At 39.0% G+C, this 19309-nt stretch overlaps 1 protein-coding gene across 3 annotated transcripts in view; it reads left to right on the top strand.

Annotated features, from left to right (window-relative positions):
• The window catches only part of TEAD1 (TEA domain transcription factor 1), a 155318-nt gene extending 136507 nt beyond the window's left edge, over window positions 1-18811 (top strand). For all 3 annotated transcript variants that reach the window (XM_062576105.1, XM_062576103.1, XM_062576104.1), the window contains 3 exons: window positions 9973-10113; window positions 11655-11807; window positions 12849-18811. In XM_062576105.1, the coding sequence (XP_062432089.1) occupies window positions 9973-10113; window positions 11655-11807; window positions 12849-12962 (408 nt within the window). In that variant the 3' untranslated portion in view covers window positions 12963-18811. The remainder of the gene's footprint in view (window positions 1-9972; window positions 10114-11654; window positions 11808-12848) is intronic.
• Window positions 18812-19309: the final 498 nt, after the last annotated feature.

The following is a 19309-nucleotide window of genomic DNA, read 5'->3' as shown; positions in this document are numbered from 1 at the left end:
GAAGCTGCTTAAAAGCAGAATTATTTTCTCTTAAATGGAGAAGTATTTTTGGTGTTTCAAATGTTGGACCCTTGCTGAATGCAAATAATACAAATATCAGTCCTGACATCAGCCCACATTTACACAGCAGGTACCAAGTTACATTTGAACCATGTGGTCTGTAGTAAGATTGTGAGCTTGGGAGGGTTCCAGGATTTTCCTTAACAGTTTTGGTTGCTGGAACACATCTGCTTTTCCCTTGCTTATTTGGTAGCCAGCTACGTGACTGTGCCCTAAAAATCTGCTTATATGAGTTCTGGAAAAAAAATTGAATGGAAGGCTGAGATGTTGAAAAATATGTTGATCTAGTTTTGATGAATTTCATTAATACATCAGATCTCCTTTGTTGCATTTGCGAAACCTCACATTGGTGATACTATAGCTTCATCCAAAAGGATTATCAAATCTCCTGGCTAGATCTTATGCTTACAGTGATGCTTTTTCCACTAATACTTTTGAGTTTTTGTGCTGTATTCCTTTTCTTCCCAACAGCTATCATATTAGGAAAAACATTTTAGATGTTTTTCCAATACTTGTCTTTCAAGGCCACAACGAAAGGGGTGTGTTCAGGGTCTAATTACAGAAGAGGCTGATCTGGAATCACTGCTTATTATTAGGTTTTCTTGTGTTTGTCATTTTCAAGGAAAGTTTACCTACCTGGCCTGAAATACTCTCCATCTTACACGTACTCCAGACTTCATATCTTCCCAAAAGCTTCTGTGGCACCTGATATGAGAACAGAGGATGAAGGAGGCCTCTTTCTCAAATCTGTGTTTAGAAAGAATAAACCACTGAGCAGGAGCAGTGCTAGACTGCAGAGGAAATTATTGGAAAATTCCTAGGGCTTAAAACTGGGAATGGGAGTTGTAGACCAAACATGTGAGGGCTGGCTGAGCGCAGAGGCCAGGGACAGGAGGTAGCAGAGAGCTGTGAACAGAAGGCAGATAGGAACAGAGTCAGAAAAAAGGAGGGTGAATTTGGGAAGAGGAGGATGTGGCCTAGTGTACTGCTGTGGGGAACGTAGGGATGAAGGCACACAATAGAGAGAATACACGATAGGTGGGACCAGCACAAGCATAAGAGCAGAAGAAATCTAGCTGTGGAGGAATACAGCTTAGAGGTAAGAGTCCACTAAAAGTACATTTCCTTGCAAAACTTAGGCTGGAACTCTGGGACCATCATCTCACCAATGTACCTTGCGTAGTAAGTAGTTGTGAAACCCACTAGCAAAAATGAACATCACTTCACCCACTTGTTCTTAGGTCAGAGAATGACAAACAATGCCAAACCCCAGACTTTATACTAGCCCACGCAGCAGCAGAGATTTGTGTGATGGTCATTTATGTATGTGTATGTTCTGCTTTTTCTGCATGTGGAAACTGATTTTCAGATGTGCTGAGTGCCCAAAGATGTATCTAAAGCCAGTAGAGATCTTCTTTGGAACATTAAGGTCTGTGTCATACTCATGACTTTGAAAACTTAATTAGCAGGCTTCTCTGACTGATCACCTACAAGCAGTGCACACCTTTAACCCTCTCACCTCAGTTCCCCATCTGTAATACAGGTATGATAACCATCCTTTCACCTCAGGTGGTCACTGAGAAAATAAACTCAGTGATATTTGTCATATATCAGATAATGCCATGAAGAAAACTTTTACAAAAAATAGTAATTCTATGTTCAGTGTGGATTTTGAGTAGTGTGCCGGCAATAAGGACAGGACCACACTGATGAAGACAAAGAGAAATATTGAATAGATGCTCAATGGGTGAGTGTGCAGTCACGTAACTAAAGACTATCATAACGCAGTTCCACAGTCAGGATGCATTAAGCTGTGTAAGCAACTTAAATCCAACATTTTCTAACTTCACTGTGCCTTGCAGACTTAATGGTCTTTTAATGCAATTTTGCGTCTGCGATAACTAAGAGATTAAAAAACATATAGTACTAACATCCTTCTGATTTAGAGATTAAAAATGTGGTGAGAATGCCTTCTTGAGCCATGACCTTGTAGTAGGTTAGCAGGTTTTCTCTCTCATAGGTTGAGCAACGGCAAAGGGAGGGTGCCGGGGCAGTGCTGTGTGTGTAAGAAGAGTCACGATGAATGCGCCTCTAAGAATAAACTTCACACCATTGCCCCCCAGCTAGAAATATATATATAGGAAAAACAGAAGATGGCTGTGTCATGAGAATTAGATCTTAAATTGTCAGCTCACTGTTCCTTTATTTCTTTCTCACTAATAGGACATTTCTTCAGAGTGAGAGAAAAAAAAAGGCACTTGCCATTTTTTATGGGGAGCCTTTAGAAACTGTTCTAAAAGAGTCACACACTACCAGTGTAACACTGGCAAAGGTTGTTGACTGCCTTTTTGACCTCTTTAGGAACTTTGGGTTTGGGTCTAAACACAGACTAGATTTTGTAGTCATGTTCTTTTCTTTTAAATTCAGTGTCCACTTCTGAATGAGTATCCATTCTCTATCTCCACCTACTCCAAAAAAACCAGCTTTTCCCAGGTTCTGTCCATGTAGTATGGTTCTTGCTAATTTACAGTAGTCTCTCTCATCCTTTATTCAGCTATTTCCCATTTTTCATTGTTTCTGCTGTCTTCTGCCTTATCTTCTTCATTATCATGTCACCACCAGTAGTTTGCTGAGCACTATAACCTACTGAGTATACCTGGGCAGTTAGTGTCCAGTGACAGTCCAGAGTAAAAGAGGAATACAAAGTTGTGTTGGGCAGAGAAGTGCAGGTGAGAAGGCACTGCAAGGAGAATCAACAAAAGAAAACCAGCAACTATGAACAAGAGGAGCGGAGGGAAACGCAGGCACGGTGCTCCAGCATGTGGCACCCTGAAAGCGAACGTGAGAATTTGATGCCACAAGTGATGGCAAGCCTGTAAAAGGACTAAAAGAGAGGTTGGCATGTCCCTGTAGACAACAAAAAGGCTATTTATTTCATTTAGTCATTCAATCTGGTGCTAAAAGAAAGGATGAGGAGCAGGAAGCCCAGAGAGGAGCATTTACACTGAGAATGACTAAGGCAGGAAGCCGCTTAGCTCTGGTAGCTGGAGAGACTATTCCTCTTGGTCTTTCCCATTTAGGTTTACATGAAGGCTTCTCAGCAGAGTTGTTTGTTTCCTTTTGATTCTTCCTCTGATAATGGTTATAAGATTTGATTAGGAAGAAAGGGGGAGGGCAGGGTCTGAAATGTTTCAAGAAGACATTTGACAATTATAGAGTTGACTTTGCAAAGCATTACAGGTATTGAGTATGAAGTAATGTGTTGTTTTGCTTTGCGGAGGTTTATTGGTTCATATGGATTTTATCTCCTGTGAAACACAGCCCGATGCTGTGAATAGATAAGCTTCTGGCCTCAGTGCTGGTGACACATCGGGGTGTCACACTTCCTGGCCTCTTCTGACCTATCATCTGTGCAGGAGGTGTAAAAGGAAAAGTCTCTTCTCGGCTCCCCCCATCCCCGGCTTTCCCAGCAATCTGTGCCTCCTCTGGCCTTTTATTTTCCACTGCATGAAGTGCAAGGTACTGCTATTGCCTTTACTCCACCTGCCTGTTGAATCGAGTATGTCTCAGCCCCATTGCCAATAAATAAACCTTCATTTTGACCCTGCCATTATGATAACACACATTTGACTCTGGCAAGGGAACTATTCCAGGAAGGCAAAGTTGTGACTGTGTCCCCTTTTTACAGCCCTGCTATCTTTGCCATTTTTAAAACTTATCCCTACCTAGTACTAGTTTATCTATCTTGCAACCAGTTTTTACTGTAAAATCACCTTCAACATTAATTCATCAGTGCATATATATCTCTAACACAGTCTAGACCAAAGTCTTCTGTTTTAGCCAGTTATTTCTCTCTCGTGTTTTGCCTTGATCTTTGATTGTGAATTCTGAAACCAGGATTCTCTTTTTGCATAACTTCTTTCTTTACATAACAGCCTGTACTCACACAGTGGGCTCCGAGCCTCTGTTGGGATCCTCAGTACTGGCGGCGTAGACCTGCCACTGATTTGGCCGTATGTTATATATCCAGCACCTATAAAAGCTCTGTGCCAAGTCTGAACTCTGACTTCTGCTGCTGCAGGAACAGGCATGGAAAGCAAATAAATCTGAAAGGAGGAGGGATATTTTCTAACTAGTGACACAGGAAAAGGAACAGTTGATATAAATTAATATTGGGCTTTGGGGCTTTCTACTAATCTGATCCACTGGCTTAATTTTAAATGTTTGCAATAGCTTGAAATACTCTTCAAACGGATGACAGCTTAGTCAGAGCTCAGTGCAACTCTGAAAGAGAGACCAAAACTCATCTGAAGATGTGTGAGTGATATTAATTGATGTTTAAAATGAATGCCTCCATTTGCAGGAATCTGCAATGCAAACTAGGAGTTTAGAAAGTAATGCATATTATAATTAGGGCAAGCGTTTAAAGATGCTTTGAAGTCCTAAACATTTTTGAAATTCAAATGTGGAATAGAAATAAAGGAATCTACACAATAAAGGGCCATTAAATTATGTCCCCCAAAATTTCACTGTTTTATAGATGTAAATATATGCCATAATTAGTGGTAAGTAACATGAGGAGGATGGTTAAGTTTATTCCTATTCTTATTCAAAACAGCTGTGGCATGAAAAATAATTCTCCTTCTCTTTGTGATACACTGGAACAAACAATTTATCCATGTAATCAGTGTTCAGAAATGGCTTGTGCCTGTGGTCTCCTCCCACCCCCTTCTGAATTTATCCCCATGTGCCTACGGCAGTCTTAAAAGGTGCAGCGATTCTTTGTGCTCCTCGGTCATGCACGCGCGCTACTGGGGCGGCTGCCTTTTCTTTCTCGTTTGCTATTTTTATGTGTAATTTATATTACACAATACAGAATCTTGGAATTCCCCGCACAACCACGCATGCACACACTCACGCACTCACGCCAGCTTCGACTGGCGAATGAGCTGCAGTTCACAACCGGGCTCCGTGATGTGGCTGGGTCTCTGGCCAGCATGCAAATGTATGCAAAACAAATTAGATATGGACGAAAGCAGGCGTCCGTTTTCCTCCCCGCCCCCGCACCCCGGCGGCACGCTTGTGGCAGCAGCGGCGGCCCAAATTGCTGCTGGGGCATTAGCGCTGCAGAATCGCTAATGAGCGGCGGCGCGGAGCAGGAGCAGCTGGGCCGGCGGCGCAGCCTGGCCTGTCCATCACGGGCCCAACCATGTGGCAGCCCTGGAAGCAATTCCAAAGCTGCGGCGTAACGATTGGCGCGCGGTGCCAACGATCCAGATGCTCCCGTTGGAAAAAATTGCTTCACAATTTGGACTCTCTGCTCTTTGATCGCTCTTTGGAGAGGAGGAGGGGGCATGCTGTGGTCCTACGAGTAACAAACACACCTCCCTGCAGTCAGCAGTAGTTAAAACCTGAATGTTGTTAACGAATGACCTTACGTGCTTAATGCTAACTACTGAGTGCTAGTGTAAATTATCCGGGCCCTCCCCAAATGCCACGCTGCTTCCCATAGGTGCTGTTTTCCTTCTAAGCAGCAGGAAGAATTTAGGCCCTCCTTAGAAATTTTCGCTAGTGTTGCTTTTATGTTAAGCAAAGCTGTTATAACACAAGCAGGCTCCCCTGTGTGTCCCCCAGCCACCCAACACATGCGTGTGCGTGCGCGCGCTCGCACACACACACACTTTGCTTGCAGCCAGCTCTGTTTGGTGCTTGCTCTGGTGTGCTGGCAGAGGGTTCTTCATGCATCAGGGCAAACACTTGATACTCTTAATAGGTAGCATTTTTCAGTACTATGCATTGACAAGCTATGCTGCATTAATGAATTACTCACTGGAGAAAGGGTGCTAGAAAGCTGAGTGGCTCCCCCTCCTTCAAATATATTCAGTTCACATATAGCTCAGCTCTTAGAATAAATCAAGGCTAAAGTTTTACTTCTGAAATCCCTCCTCACATTAAAAAAAAAGGGGTAATTCCATTTGTGTTTTATAGGTTTGTTTTTTTTTCCTTTCCCTAGATTATACTAAGCTTATATTTTAAAAATTCAATGAGAAAATGGACTGCTGCTCATCAAATGTGATCATGCCATCATTTGAAATGTTATTTATCTGTATATGCTACAGTAGTGCCTGCCAGCCTTCATTCCTGGAGCTATGGATCAGAGCATAGTTGCACTAGAAGCTGTATGCACAGAAGGAAAAATGGTTTACAGTCCCATGAGACTTAGCACTTTAACTCTAAAATGAGAGTGAACAGATAGATGCAGACAGATGGAGAGTATCAAGGAAATAATGAGACGAAGTTGGTTAGTGTGAGAGCCTGCAAGCACAGCATACCAGAAGCTTGACTGTTGTCAAGTTTTTTTGTCACAGGGATCATCAAAAAAGAAAACTGTAAGTAGAGGGTTAACTGAGGTTAGTAAGATAAATTGATAGATTTCAGTTCCTGAATTACTGTATTTATTTAGTCTTGCTTCTTGTGTAATAAATACAAGCAATGAAGTTCTTGCACACGGACAATAAGCCTGCTTGAACTGGAGCATTCCTGATGGTTAGATATTAAGCTTGGCTGAAGAAGAGTCCAAGTGGTGGGAACTTCTTTCTTTACCATATTTCAAAATTATTCCAGCATTTCATTATCATCAGGGTTATCAGCTTCTACCTTTAGCTTTGGCCTATTAGCTTTCTTCTATGTACTTTCCTGTTAGATTTAATCTATCATCAGAAGACTCCTCCATGTAGTAACTTGCAGGCTATGACAAAGTCGTGGAAAAACTTCCCTTGGAAAAACTAAGTAGGTGGAGTTTCATTAGTCATTCACTACAAAGGATGTTTTCCAGACCTGAAATCATTCTTGTAACTCGTTTTCTGAATCCCTTCCAATTTTCCAACATCATCTCTAAAATGTAGACACAAAAACTGGAGTCAATATTGTAGTCCTGCTAAAACTGAACACAGCAGTACCACATCACCTTATTCCTGCTAAAATTTGCATCTACATCTCTTGTAGCCACAGAAGTGCCTTGTTATAGTACAGCTCCATTTTTTTTGGTAGAGTCGTTTATCTTTCAGGAAAAAAAAAAGCCCCCAAATTCTGTGGCCAACTTTGGTTCTAGAGATACAACTTTGCCCTCTGGTGTGTTTGAATGAACCCCTTACTATGTAAGCCATAGCAATATATTCTACAAGTCTCTCATAATCATAATTTATTATTTGCCCAAAATTCTGTATTTAACGATAATTCCTTCCTTAAGAGGAGTTTTCAACATGGCACAATTTTTTTTTCAATTCCTGATTATAAGACTACTTCCTTCGAGTGACAGATACGTACTTCTTCCTAGTGTTCATGTACTCAGCCTTTAATGAAAGAATTTGAAACTAGGTTGAGGGACAAAATTTATTTTGGTAACGGAGAATAGGCAACATTCTTGCACTGCTAGGAGAAGTGCTGGTCACACATTCATTTAAAAGTATTTGCTGTTGCCAACATGTTTGATTTTTATGTCCATGTTATACTTTCAGGAGGAGTCTTAAAGCTTCAGCTCTCAGCAGTTTACAATTAGTAGACCATAAAAATTCTTGTATAGGCAAAAAAAAAAAAAAAATCAAATAAAAATAATTCATACCTGTTTTGCCAGCACGGGCTTTTTGCAACGTTTTCTAAGCGTACACAAACCATGACAGCTGAGTAGTAATTTCAAATATTCCTCACTCAAACATCAGGGCTCCAGCCTGTGTCTTTTGTGTGCTCAGGGTGCCTGGTGATTTCAGCAAGCGCTGGAAGAGCTGTAGGAGTGCTGGAAGGGGTGCCACATGGCCCCGTGTGTTAATTTTCCAGGTTAAGTAAGTGCCACATACTGACAACTGAATTTTTTCAGTGGGCTTCAAAATCAGAAAACAGCAGATGATAAAAAAAATCTTTCTTTTTAATCTCTAAACTGTTGTTTTTGCAGCTTGACCCTTTTGACAACATGAAATTGTGAGGAGCATTTTAGTAATGATTTCTTAATAATCTTGCCCTTATCTGAAAGAGAAAATACTTTGACAATAAAACTGTAACTGTGGTAGCAGCAGAAATAACCAATTTTAAAGAGATTATTACTATCATTCAAAGCAATGTGGGTGTTTTATCACAAATAATACCTATTCTTCAGAAAGTCTGGTGGAGCAGCTGTGGCACGACTGATGGCTGCTACTGTTTTTCAAGTTCAGATGTAAATGCAAACTGGCTGTGAAGGCAAATTGCTTATCTGCGATCACCACAGAATGCTTTTTTTACAAGTTACTGTGAACATGCTGCTTTAAATGTACATTAAACATTAACTATTGACCTCATGCAAAACATGCAAGAAAGAAGGTGTAATAGCGATAGGATTTCTTTCTGTTATGCAAAATATTTGACTACAGGACTGTTTGTGTTACTGTGTGTAAGCCTCAGGAGACTTTTCCACTGATGAATTTACCAAAGCCAGTCTGAAGTAATAGCAGACCTATGACTTCTCCGTACCACAGACTAGCTCAATGTGTGCTCGTCTCCGCATATTGCCTGAAAACAGTGTTACAAAAATGGATTGTAGGCACTAAATAGAATTAAGGAGTTGTTGCCTAGGTTAAAATTAAATAGTGGTTACAAATGACATAAGCTATAGTGAAATCAGGATTATAAATGTTCCACAATAACTATTAAATAAGCATATCAATAAACTGGGCTTTTAAAAAAGGCTCCATGTAAAGAAGATATGTGTGAAAATTTCTTGTTTTGTTACAGCTCTGTATCAGCAGTAAGAACAGAGCTAGAATTGTAAATGAAACACCTGCTAAGATGCATTTCCCTGTTAAAATGCTCATCTAAAAGAAGTAAGTTAATAATTCAGCTGATTCTTGCATATTACTTTCCAAGTAGCTGATCTGTTATTTCCACAAAAGAAAAGAAAATCTTGCCAGAGTTAACACCAGAGTCAAAAAATTCAGCTGTGCATAGCCAATAGACTGGCTATAGCCATATTATGGCTCTTTTAATTGAGGGCTTTTGAAAATGGATTCCTGATTGCAAAGAACTCCGTGGCAGAAAAGCTTCACTGCTGCTGCAGGCCAGGGGAGGCAGAGTTCAGCCTGCAGCCTATGATGTTGTTGATTTGCAACCAAACAAATCATGCTGTGCTCAGGACTTGGCTTTGGATATAAATAATTAAAGGTAGCACTGTTCCTCACTCAGTCCGACAAATCTTCATCTGTGGTGCCAGGTATCAAAGGCAGTTGAATAGTTATTAAGACTGTGCAGAAGTATTCAAAAAAAAATGAATACTTTCAGAAATATTTTATTGGTCCAGTAGGTGCCAGCTCAGTAAGCACATCATAGCTAATGTGAAACCTGTGAGATGTGTCATAAGCTTAGTAAAGTTCAACTGTTTTGCAGAATCAGGGATACATGGCTTAACAGTCTTTTATCAGTGACTGATTCCTGTGTTGCACAGCTGTTTTCCTGTGTAGTGATAATTTCATAGTTCCAAGAAAGAAGAAAATGAAATACAAGTCCCTCAGGAGCAGGGTGGCTCTGTTCTACTCAAGGCACCAGGGCAGCCTCCCTCTAGAGGAGTCGATGCTGGAGGCAGATAATCGTTTCCTCCCCTCCAGTGCGTTCATCTGCCAGACAGGAACTTCACATGCAGCAAAGACAAATAGCATGTTGCCTTTGTTGTTTAAAGTTTTAAGAAACTTGTCGCTTCCCTAAAATTTTCACTGCAACGTTAATGCAGGTATTTGCTTTGGACTTTTTCCACTGCCATTGCTACCACTGTAAAGCTCCCTCTCTCTTCTTGAGTTATTCCTGAAAAACCTGGTGAGCTAATTACAACTTATGACATTGACAGTCAAATGAAAAATATAATCTTCAACATCTGTTATCTTTTCCCAACAGGCTGATTTAAACTGCAACATTCAAGATGATACAGGAGCATTTTATGGAGTCACTAGTCAGTATGAGAGCTCAGAAAATATGACAATCACCTGTTCCACCAAAGTCTGCTCATTTGGAAAGCAAGTAGTAGAAAAAGTAGAGGTGAGTGTTGAGATGGGTTCGAGTCCCTCTGTTAATTCTGGACTCAGCACTTCTACTCCTCAGTGGCACTATGAAATGGATAGTGATTCTCTGGTTCCCTTCGATTTTACTTAGACTCTCATCTCTTTACTTTGCTCTTAGATGTCTTTTCTTTCCCTCCTGTAATCCTTCCTGAAGGAGTATTTTCCTCCCCAGCAGCATTTGGGTTAGTTAGAAGTCACCGTGTGTCTGGACACTACTGAAAGTGAAAAGTGTTAGCTACCTATTACTTTAGAGCCCCTCTTCAATGCTTCCACTGGCAACCCTTGTTATCAGAGCCACCCACTTTCTGGGATGCCTGCAGCTTCCTCCAGCATCTGGCAGAATGGTGCTGAAGCTAAAAATGCTTTGCTGTCATTTCCAGCCATTTGGCTAGCCATGTAGCCTGTTTGGAACAATGCTAACGTGGTTAACTACCTCCTATAAGCTAAACTTCTTAATATTTCAAAGATATGGATGATGTGCTCTGCTTCTTTTCTCCTCACACTCATTTTATGCAAAGAACTGTGCACTTTCCAGTTGCCAGCAGCTTTTGGATACAAAGATGTGTATTTTTTTAACATAAAAGGGCCTTTTTTAAAGCCTCTTTGCTCTTAGCACAGAACTGTATGAATTGGAAAGGTAAATATTTGGTTTACTGCACTGTGATACTGCAGTTATTACACTTGTCCTTTGTGTAATGAGGCCTACACCCACATGAATTATCTGCAGTGTAGTTTTTGTTCAGGCCTACAGCTGTACATTAAGTATTTGTAGAAGTCTTGGTCACTTTGCATATCCTCCTTATAGTAAAGATAGTTCTTCTTGTGCATTGTGACCATAAAGTTTTCCATTACTTTCATTATTCCAAGCTTAGATAAAGTTAAGAAATCCCACAAGCCACTGAGGAGATCTTCTGAGCAACTGGTATCTGCACAGCAGAAGTCCAAGAAATCACGATCTTATTCTCCTTTAGTCCCTTGAGAGCCACTGTAGTACAGCCTAGTCTAAGTTTCTTCCAACTGTAGTCTTTCATCTTTCTGTAATTCATAAATTGCCTATAATAACATAGCATATATAGCTGTGTTTATACACACAGACACTCTCACAAATATATAAGCTTATTTCTACTGTTTCCTCTGCAGCCAGTTGCCTTGAAACGACTAATCTTATCATATGGTTTTCAACTTAATTCATTGTTACTTGATTTGAACTTACTTACCTTTGCATAATCCTCACCTTCTCAGTTTTTAACTCACAAGCTAGAAAACAAGTGGTGGCATTATAACTTTTAACAAATAAAGGCTTTTGCATTTTCAGCAAGATTAGGCAGGGAGTTACTAGGTATTGGGGGGGGGGGGGTTGAGTGTGGGTGTGTTCCTAGGTAAGGCTACAGAAGGAGACCTGCAGGGCTTCAGACCCACTTTCTCTTTGTTCTGTCTACACAAAGAAAGAACACCGCCAGATTTAGCATTCCCTAAAATCATGCTAAAGCATCATGGTCTAAATATTTTTTTTTTCAGACTGAATATGCAAGGTTTGAGAATGGCCGATTTGTGTACAGAATAAACCGTTCTCCGATGTGTGAATATATGATCAACTTCATACACAAGCTGAAGCATTTACCAGAGAAATACATGATGAACAGTGTGTTGGAAAATTTTACAATTTTATTGGTATGGACTCTTTTATTTTCTACTTCTAAAATATGCTCAGGCTTTATATGGCCTGCTTAAAACTCACAATATTTAGAAGCAGTTTCTGAATCCCTTAGTCACACTGCTTACTAAACATATATCGGTAACTTCACAGTAATATTCCTGGAATTACGTGCTGTAGAAACTAAGGATGAAAAGGATAAAGCTGGGTGAGAACATGAACAAACATCTGTGTTACTTTCCAGAAATTCAGAAATTCGGCTTACTTTTTTTTTCTTTTCTTTTCTTTTCTTTTTTTTTTTTTTATGCAAGGCTCTATATGGTGTTTGTAGCAAGCCTAAGGCAGTAATTTTGAGCCATCCCATCCACCTAATGAGTTCTGAGATGCCACTTATAAGGCTGCAAATGTCAGTGGCGTTAATTAGTTCTTAGGCCAGGGAAAGCATGCAGTGGTGGAGATGATACACCCAGCAGGTGAGCTAAAGCATGAAGAATGGTCCACAGAGTAGCCTTTAAGCCAATTTCATCCAGCTATCCAGCTTTTTCACTGTGGCTTTGCTGTGGCACCCAGCCAAGCACTTAAGAGCCCTAAGATGCTGCTGTCACCATAGTATTTAGCCAGGTGTAAGGGCTGGAGGCAGAGAGAAGTAGTAGGGCAAGGAGCAGCGAGCACAGCAGTATGTGAGGGAAGGGGCTGCAGGCAGCTCAGCTGCCTGGGCCACACGACTGCAAGGGGACAAGGCAGCACTGTCTGCCCTTTGCTGAGGCAGGCTCAGCTCCCGCGTGGCTCGAGGCCCACAGTGCCTGCGGCCACGCTCCCACGGCTCCTGGTCAGGCAGCAGCGTGGGATGGACGAGAGCTGCTGCCCCGTCGCCGAGCCACGGAGCGCACCCTGTGAGCGCACAGGCACAGAGGGCAGCTTAGACTGGAGGGGAGAGAGAGAGAGAACAAACATTTCAAACAGCCACATCTAAACATTGCCTAAATTAAACCAGTCACTTCTTGCTTTGCTCTTGTAGTTTGTAATACGCTGTCTACCTTTTCTTTCCCCTCAAATAGGTTGTAACAAACAGGGATACACAAGAAACCCTACTCTGCATGGCTTGTGTATTTGAAGTGTCGAACAGCGAACATGGAGCACAGCATCATATCTACAGGCTTGTAAAGGACTGAGCAGTTTTTTTTTTTATATATATATATATATACGTATATATATATATGTGTATATATATATACACACACACACACACACACACACACACACACACACACACACACTTCATTTCACTTCTTTATCAAAACACAGACTGTAAACCTCAACACTAAGTGGCAGTGCCTCTGGCCCAACTTTCACCCACATTTTTCTAAATCCTGTTTTAGTGAAGTCATTTTTAATGTGTTCATATATAATTGTAGCTGTGAAATTCTGGTACAGTTGTAAAAATTATTTCTAAAACTTAAATGTTCTTCAAATTTGTAAACCACAGTTCTTTGGGAAGACTGTATTTAAGAATCTACTGCCTCTGTCTGTGGAGGCCTATTTTTAATTCTGATAGAAAAATGTATGACAGAGCATTTGCCATGGGGAAAAACTGACAGCATTTATAAGAATTTATTTTGATTTTTTTTTCCAACATAAAATACTTGTTTTACAATGCAAGTGAAATTGAAATGATCTTTAGCTATAACTGTAAATGAGTACACAAAGTTAGTAATCTTTATAGAATTATCTTTGTAACTAATTAGGGTGGAAGATACGGACGAATGTAATTCACTAAATTATTTTTTAAAATGAAACATTTTTCTGTTTGAAACCAAATGAAAAGTATAGCCTTAAGAAATGCCTGATAGAAGCAGACAGGTCCTAAAATTAGGCAAATTTTGTATTTTTTTCTCAATGCTAAAACTAATCTTCTAATCCATTAAACTTTCAAACAGATATTAACAGAGAAAGAAAACATCATCCCTTACCCCTAACATATCTAGTGTATTTTAAAAGAATATAAATTGTATTGTACTAATATGAAAATTTGATTATTTAATGAAAAAGATGGCTCATTTTGCAATAAGTAGGTAAATACAGAAGATTTAGACTCGCATTATATGTAGTCTTGTGTGCGCAGTTATATTTTATATGGACAATTATGTTTTCTAGTAAGTTGAGTGAAAAACTTGCAACTCTGAAATTAACAAATGAATGGAAACAACCAACCTTGTGACAGCACTGTAATTTGTAAACTGAAAGCAAAACACAAATGTGTTTGAGAGAAGAATGCATATGCCTCTGAAAGGATCAACGGCTTTAATATCTCTGAGATGCTAGAAAATCACACCCAACGTCAGGCAAAAAAAGATTGGAAAGTGGATGTTTTTTTCTTCCTTTCCCTCTTTATTCATGGTGCTCTTACACCTCGCCTGAGTTCTCTCCAGTTCATGCAAAGCTGACACACTTGGTACTGCCAAAGGCCTTCTTGGACTACGTATTTGTACCACGTGCAGTCTGATGTCTTTTTGCATGCAGATGTGGTAGTATTCATCCTTCTGATAAATCAGGGAAGACTCCAGGAATTGAAGCACAGCTACTTTAATACTGTAAGGACTCAAAATGTGGCTGTGGGTGTGAGTGAGTCTGAGGTACACATATGTGAGCTACATATTCCCATTCTTCCCGGCTAGGCCAGTTAGTGTTACTCAGCTTCTCGCCCTGCGCTGCACAGCCAGCGCTGGCTTGTCAATTCCCCAAGCACCAGTTGTCTGAACAGGTGCTGGGCCGGCAGCGCGGTCTCACGCAAAACACTTGCCTGAAAGCAGTGCGGACCACTTGGCCAACCGCGACATGTTAAAGACCAGTCATGAGATATCCCCAAAGACTGTTCTTGGGAGATCTCTTGCAGTCATGAATCAAAGAAGTTACATTTGGCAGATGCCCTCCGCATTGCGCTTAGCAATAGGCCCCCCTGCACAGTTCAGGTCTAGACTTCACTCCCAGGCAGTGTTGCAGATGTTAACAAAAACATGCTCTTAATTTTGGGGGTACTGCATTTCTACATAGTACCCTTTGTTAAACTTGCTTATTGTTAAATTATCTAGATTAGAATATTTCCTAGCACAGGTAGAGTATTGCTGTATGTCTGCATGAGACGCTATTAATGCTTAACACTGGTGAGGACTCACATTAGAGGAAGATACAAACAGATATGAGGGGAAGGGAGACCACTTAAATTCCTTAGTCTGCCTCTGATCTAAGTCTAGGAGGTGGATGATTGCTGTGATGTCTAGCTGTAATTTGTTTGTGGATATTAGGGCTGATGATCTTTCAGTTTATATTCTGTGAACTCAAAAGAATGGAAAAATATGTCCATGGTAAGGTCTCTTTTAATACTCATTTTTAACACTAACAATCACATCAGGAAAAGCACTGCATTGTAACAGCATAACGGTAGCCCTTTATTCTAAGCACTTGGTGTTACCACAGTCAAAAACTACTTTGTTTTATTTCGTTCTGAAGTTGTCTTTTATTTAGGGTTTGAATTGTGGTTTTGGTGATTTTCTTTTTTTATAACAAGCAAACTTTTTAAGGCATATAAAGTATGTAAGTCAATTTGCAAAACCAGGTACTTTTTTTTTTTAATAGAATCTGGCACACTACATATGTCGTAAATATAGGGTATCAAAAGTCACAATGTTTATTGGTGTTCACACATGTAATATTAGGAAAACTACGTCCATCGTCTTTTCTTTACACTTCTGTAAATGATCCATACCCTGTATATGTTAATTCTTAAAAGCCTTAAATCCTTCAAATGTTCAGTGTGGGGTGTGTAGTCCAACAGGCTGCCTGTAAACTGTGAGCTCTTTTGTAAGCTGGAAGAATTTAGCTTGTTACTGTTACTTTTTAGGAACCTTTTAATTGAGAGCTGCCAAAGCATTACAATATGCAGTGCCTTAGTGTTATATTAGAAGTATTCTTAGCCTCTTAACATAAATTTTATATCTTGTTTTATTAATTGGTTCCATTTTTTAAAATACATGTATTTTTTCCCACAGAAAAGCTCTTTGACTGCTTAGTCTAAACCAACTTTCAGTACAAGTCAGTCCTATTACTACACAGTTAAATGTCTATACCAAAAGGAAAGGTTACAGACTCCTAGTTTTCCGTGAAAAGTGAATTGTATTAATGATGCTGCCTTTTTAAATTTCATGACCAAATAATTAACTAATTGTGACTCTTCTGCACTCTAGCATGAAAGTGCCTTTGGTTTGAAATTCCAGCTTAGAAAAGTGCTGCCATAAATAATGACAATTTGTAGAGAGACCAAAAATACTTAGTTATCACCGTAATGCCTTTGGTTTATTGGAATAAGTTGAAACTACAGGCCTCCATTCACAAAAGAGCACCATTTATAGCAAAGTAATTTTGCTAATGATGAAACTGCAGAATGCTGGAGAATAATCTACTGTTTGCTATTTCTGACAGCATTGCAAACCAGCAACTGATGTGTTTATGACATAAAAATGAAAATGATTCACATTTATATTCTCTTCATCCACTTGTGCATCTGCAAAATGTGAGATCCATATACTGCGGATTTTCAGACAGTGGACAAACGTGACTTTATTGTTCTCCTCTAATAGTATTTCAGTATCTGTGAATATATATTTTTTTTTTTGTTTAGATAAAGTTTTGTTTACAAAGTCATGCAGACTGAAAATCAGATGAATAAATTTAAGGTGAAAATGGAGAACTGATGATAATTGGGATAAATGCAATTATGTGTTTTTAATAAGTACTGAAATGTTAAGTGTGAGCATTGCGGATGAAGGTGCTGTTAGAGACGCTCTGGCCAGCACTATTGAAAACACAGGGTTCTTTTGTTTTGGTTTTCCCCCAGATGGTATCTCGGTAGGAGAAAGTTAGCTCCTCTTAAAAATGTGTCTGTATTTGAAACCTTCTGTGAACGGGGGCCATACTCAACACTACAACTAAAAACGATGGGAAGAGGAGCAGGATTTTAAGAAAAATATGTTAGAACAAATATCAGCAAAACCAAAAGCTGTCAGAGGGATTATATAGTTGTGAATACGATTTTAACTTGATTTTTAAAGTATTTGATGAAAACTAAGATTAACTTTTTATATAGAGAAATATTGTGACACTGTGTGGTAAATATTGTGATAATTCAAGTTCCCTGTCTCTAAGATATTATTTTTGTTATTCCTTCAAGGTCTAATTTCACTTACCTCTATCACACAAGTAATCCTGTTGAAATCGATGAGATTGAGGTAGGGCAAAGATGATTTTGCCTCACAAGTACAGCATGCATTTTCAATTGATATAAAACATTTCAACTGTCCTAGTCAGTATTTATAATCAACTATACTTCTGTCTCACTAAAATATTAAAATAAGTATAACGGTACCATTTGGGGCTGTTAAAAATTACTACTAACAAATGTAGTTTTACTTACTTGAACTCCAAAATCATTTATATAGGTACTGCACCACTATTTTGAAGGAATTGCAGATATAATGCTTATTTCTCACTTTCATTTTCTACTTCAGCTACAGCTCATTAAGTTTGGCAGTAGCTTCCTCCGTTAAAAACTCCACGGTATAGGCTTTTGTTAATAATGAAGGGTGTACATTACTGTTGAATGTAAGTAACTGACCAGTTCAAGGCAGATACAACATTTGACGTACTAATTTGTATCTATTTATTTTTCCACTGCAACTCCTAGGGCATACTTGCTTTCTGAAGCAGTCCCCTTACAGTATTCCTGGATTCCTCATACTGAGAAATGTTTTGTCTTCTTTACTTGACCCATACTGATACATGTAGTACCCGCCCACAGAGCACATGTGATAGGAGTCCAGTTTTGTACCTTGCTCAGGATGATCTCTTTCCCCCTCTTCTTTCATTACAAGACATTTAGCCCCCCCTTAAAAAAAAGACTGAGGCTGGATAATTTCAAAGTACAAAGTGTTTTCACTTTGTAGATCTTCATCTTCTAACTTTTCAGGTCAACCTTGCTGAGATCATGTAATTAGTTTTAGTGTGTAAATTAAATCTTAAATGCACTCAGTTGACAAAAAGGAGACGGATCCCTGTTACCTCCTTACAAAATATGTGTTTTTGTTTTTGTTTTGTTTTATGGGCCTCTGATTCAGGCTCATGACTGCAGACAAAAAATACAATATGTGCCTGAAAAAAAAAGACGAAAGAATTTTATAACATTAAAAACCTGAATAGCCTTTAATTCTTCAGTACATTTTATGTAAAACAGGTTGGGTTTTTGTTTTGTTTGGGGTTTTTTTGCCATGTGCATTTGTTCACATTTGTAAATGACTTAATGGAATTCTCACTTTATGTTTATTTGTGTAATGTGTATAAAATGGGTTTGTGACTTAAGCATATTCATATATGGTCAGTGGTTACTTTAATATTGTACTGCTGCTGGTAACTTTTGATGTAGAACTTGCCTTTTGATGATAAAGTACCTCTAGGTTAGACAGGGAGGGAAGGCTCTTTGAAAAAAAAAGTGAATGTTCTCCAATGTTTTCTTAACATATTTGCAGAAGCTTTCAAAAGGAGTTTCAGTCAAACCTCTTGGCAGTACAGTATTCTTGTATTTGTTATTGTCTGTGTGTAGGTACTGGTACCTTTTTTTGTTTAAAATGTTTTAAGTGTTGGCTTTAAAGTGAATTTATCTTTAGTATGATAGTAATATGAAAATTATAGGTTTTGTGTGCAGAGAATTTTTTTATAAAGTGCTTTGTAAAAAAAAAATGTATTCTAGCTTTCGCGGTACATATGTGTGATAACTTTAATATCCATGACAGTTAAGTGCAATTATTTCATCACTCTAAAAATGCTATTTTTGTGTCGGTTACTGCAGGTGTTTTCATGTCTTTGCAAAGTGACACATTTTGATGCCTTCTTGATAAAGTGGTAGAATTTTTGTAGCTTTCTAGAAACTTTGTATTCATACAGTATCGATTGAAAATAAAGAAAATGAAAATGTTTTGTGCATTTATCTTAAACTCCTACATCAATCTCTTTCTTTAATGTTGAGTGCAACTTTCAAAAAATATTTTCCAAAATACCACAAGGCCAGATTTACAGAAGCATCTGGCTACCTAAAGATGCAGAAGGACTTGTAGCAAGACTTACAAAACCTGTAGCAGCGCATTCTCTGCTGGCACATCTGGAAGCCATGTTCAGCAATAAGTGCAAGCACATTCTAGCATTAAACCCACAAGCAAAGGTAACTATCTCTAGCTTTTGTGTCTTTGAAACAGTGTGTTAATAAATACCATTTAAACCATACTTTTTAAAAGGGAAAAGCACCCATTTCCCTTTATTCCAAAAGCAGAAATAATCTATTCAAAATGTTATGTAATAAATGAATATCAAATACATCACTACCATGACAGCAAGAACTGACTTAAGAACATGGTGGTTATCTGAGGTTGAGGGTGTTTCTTTCAACAGACACTGAACTCAGCCAGAGCTTCAGTCC

This window comes from Rhea pennata, chromosome 5 (assembly GCF_028389875.1).
Source record: "Rhea pennata isolate bPtePen1 chromosome 5, bPtePen1.pri, whole genome shotgun sequence".
Taxonomy (NCBI): Eukaryota; Metazoa; Chordata; class Aves; order Rheiformes; family Rheidae; genus Rhea; species Rhea pennata.
Note: the sequence above shows the minus strand (reverse complement) of the source record. Positions and strands in the feature narration are given on the sequence as shown.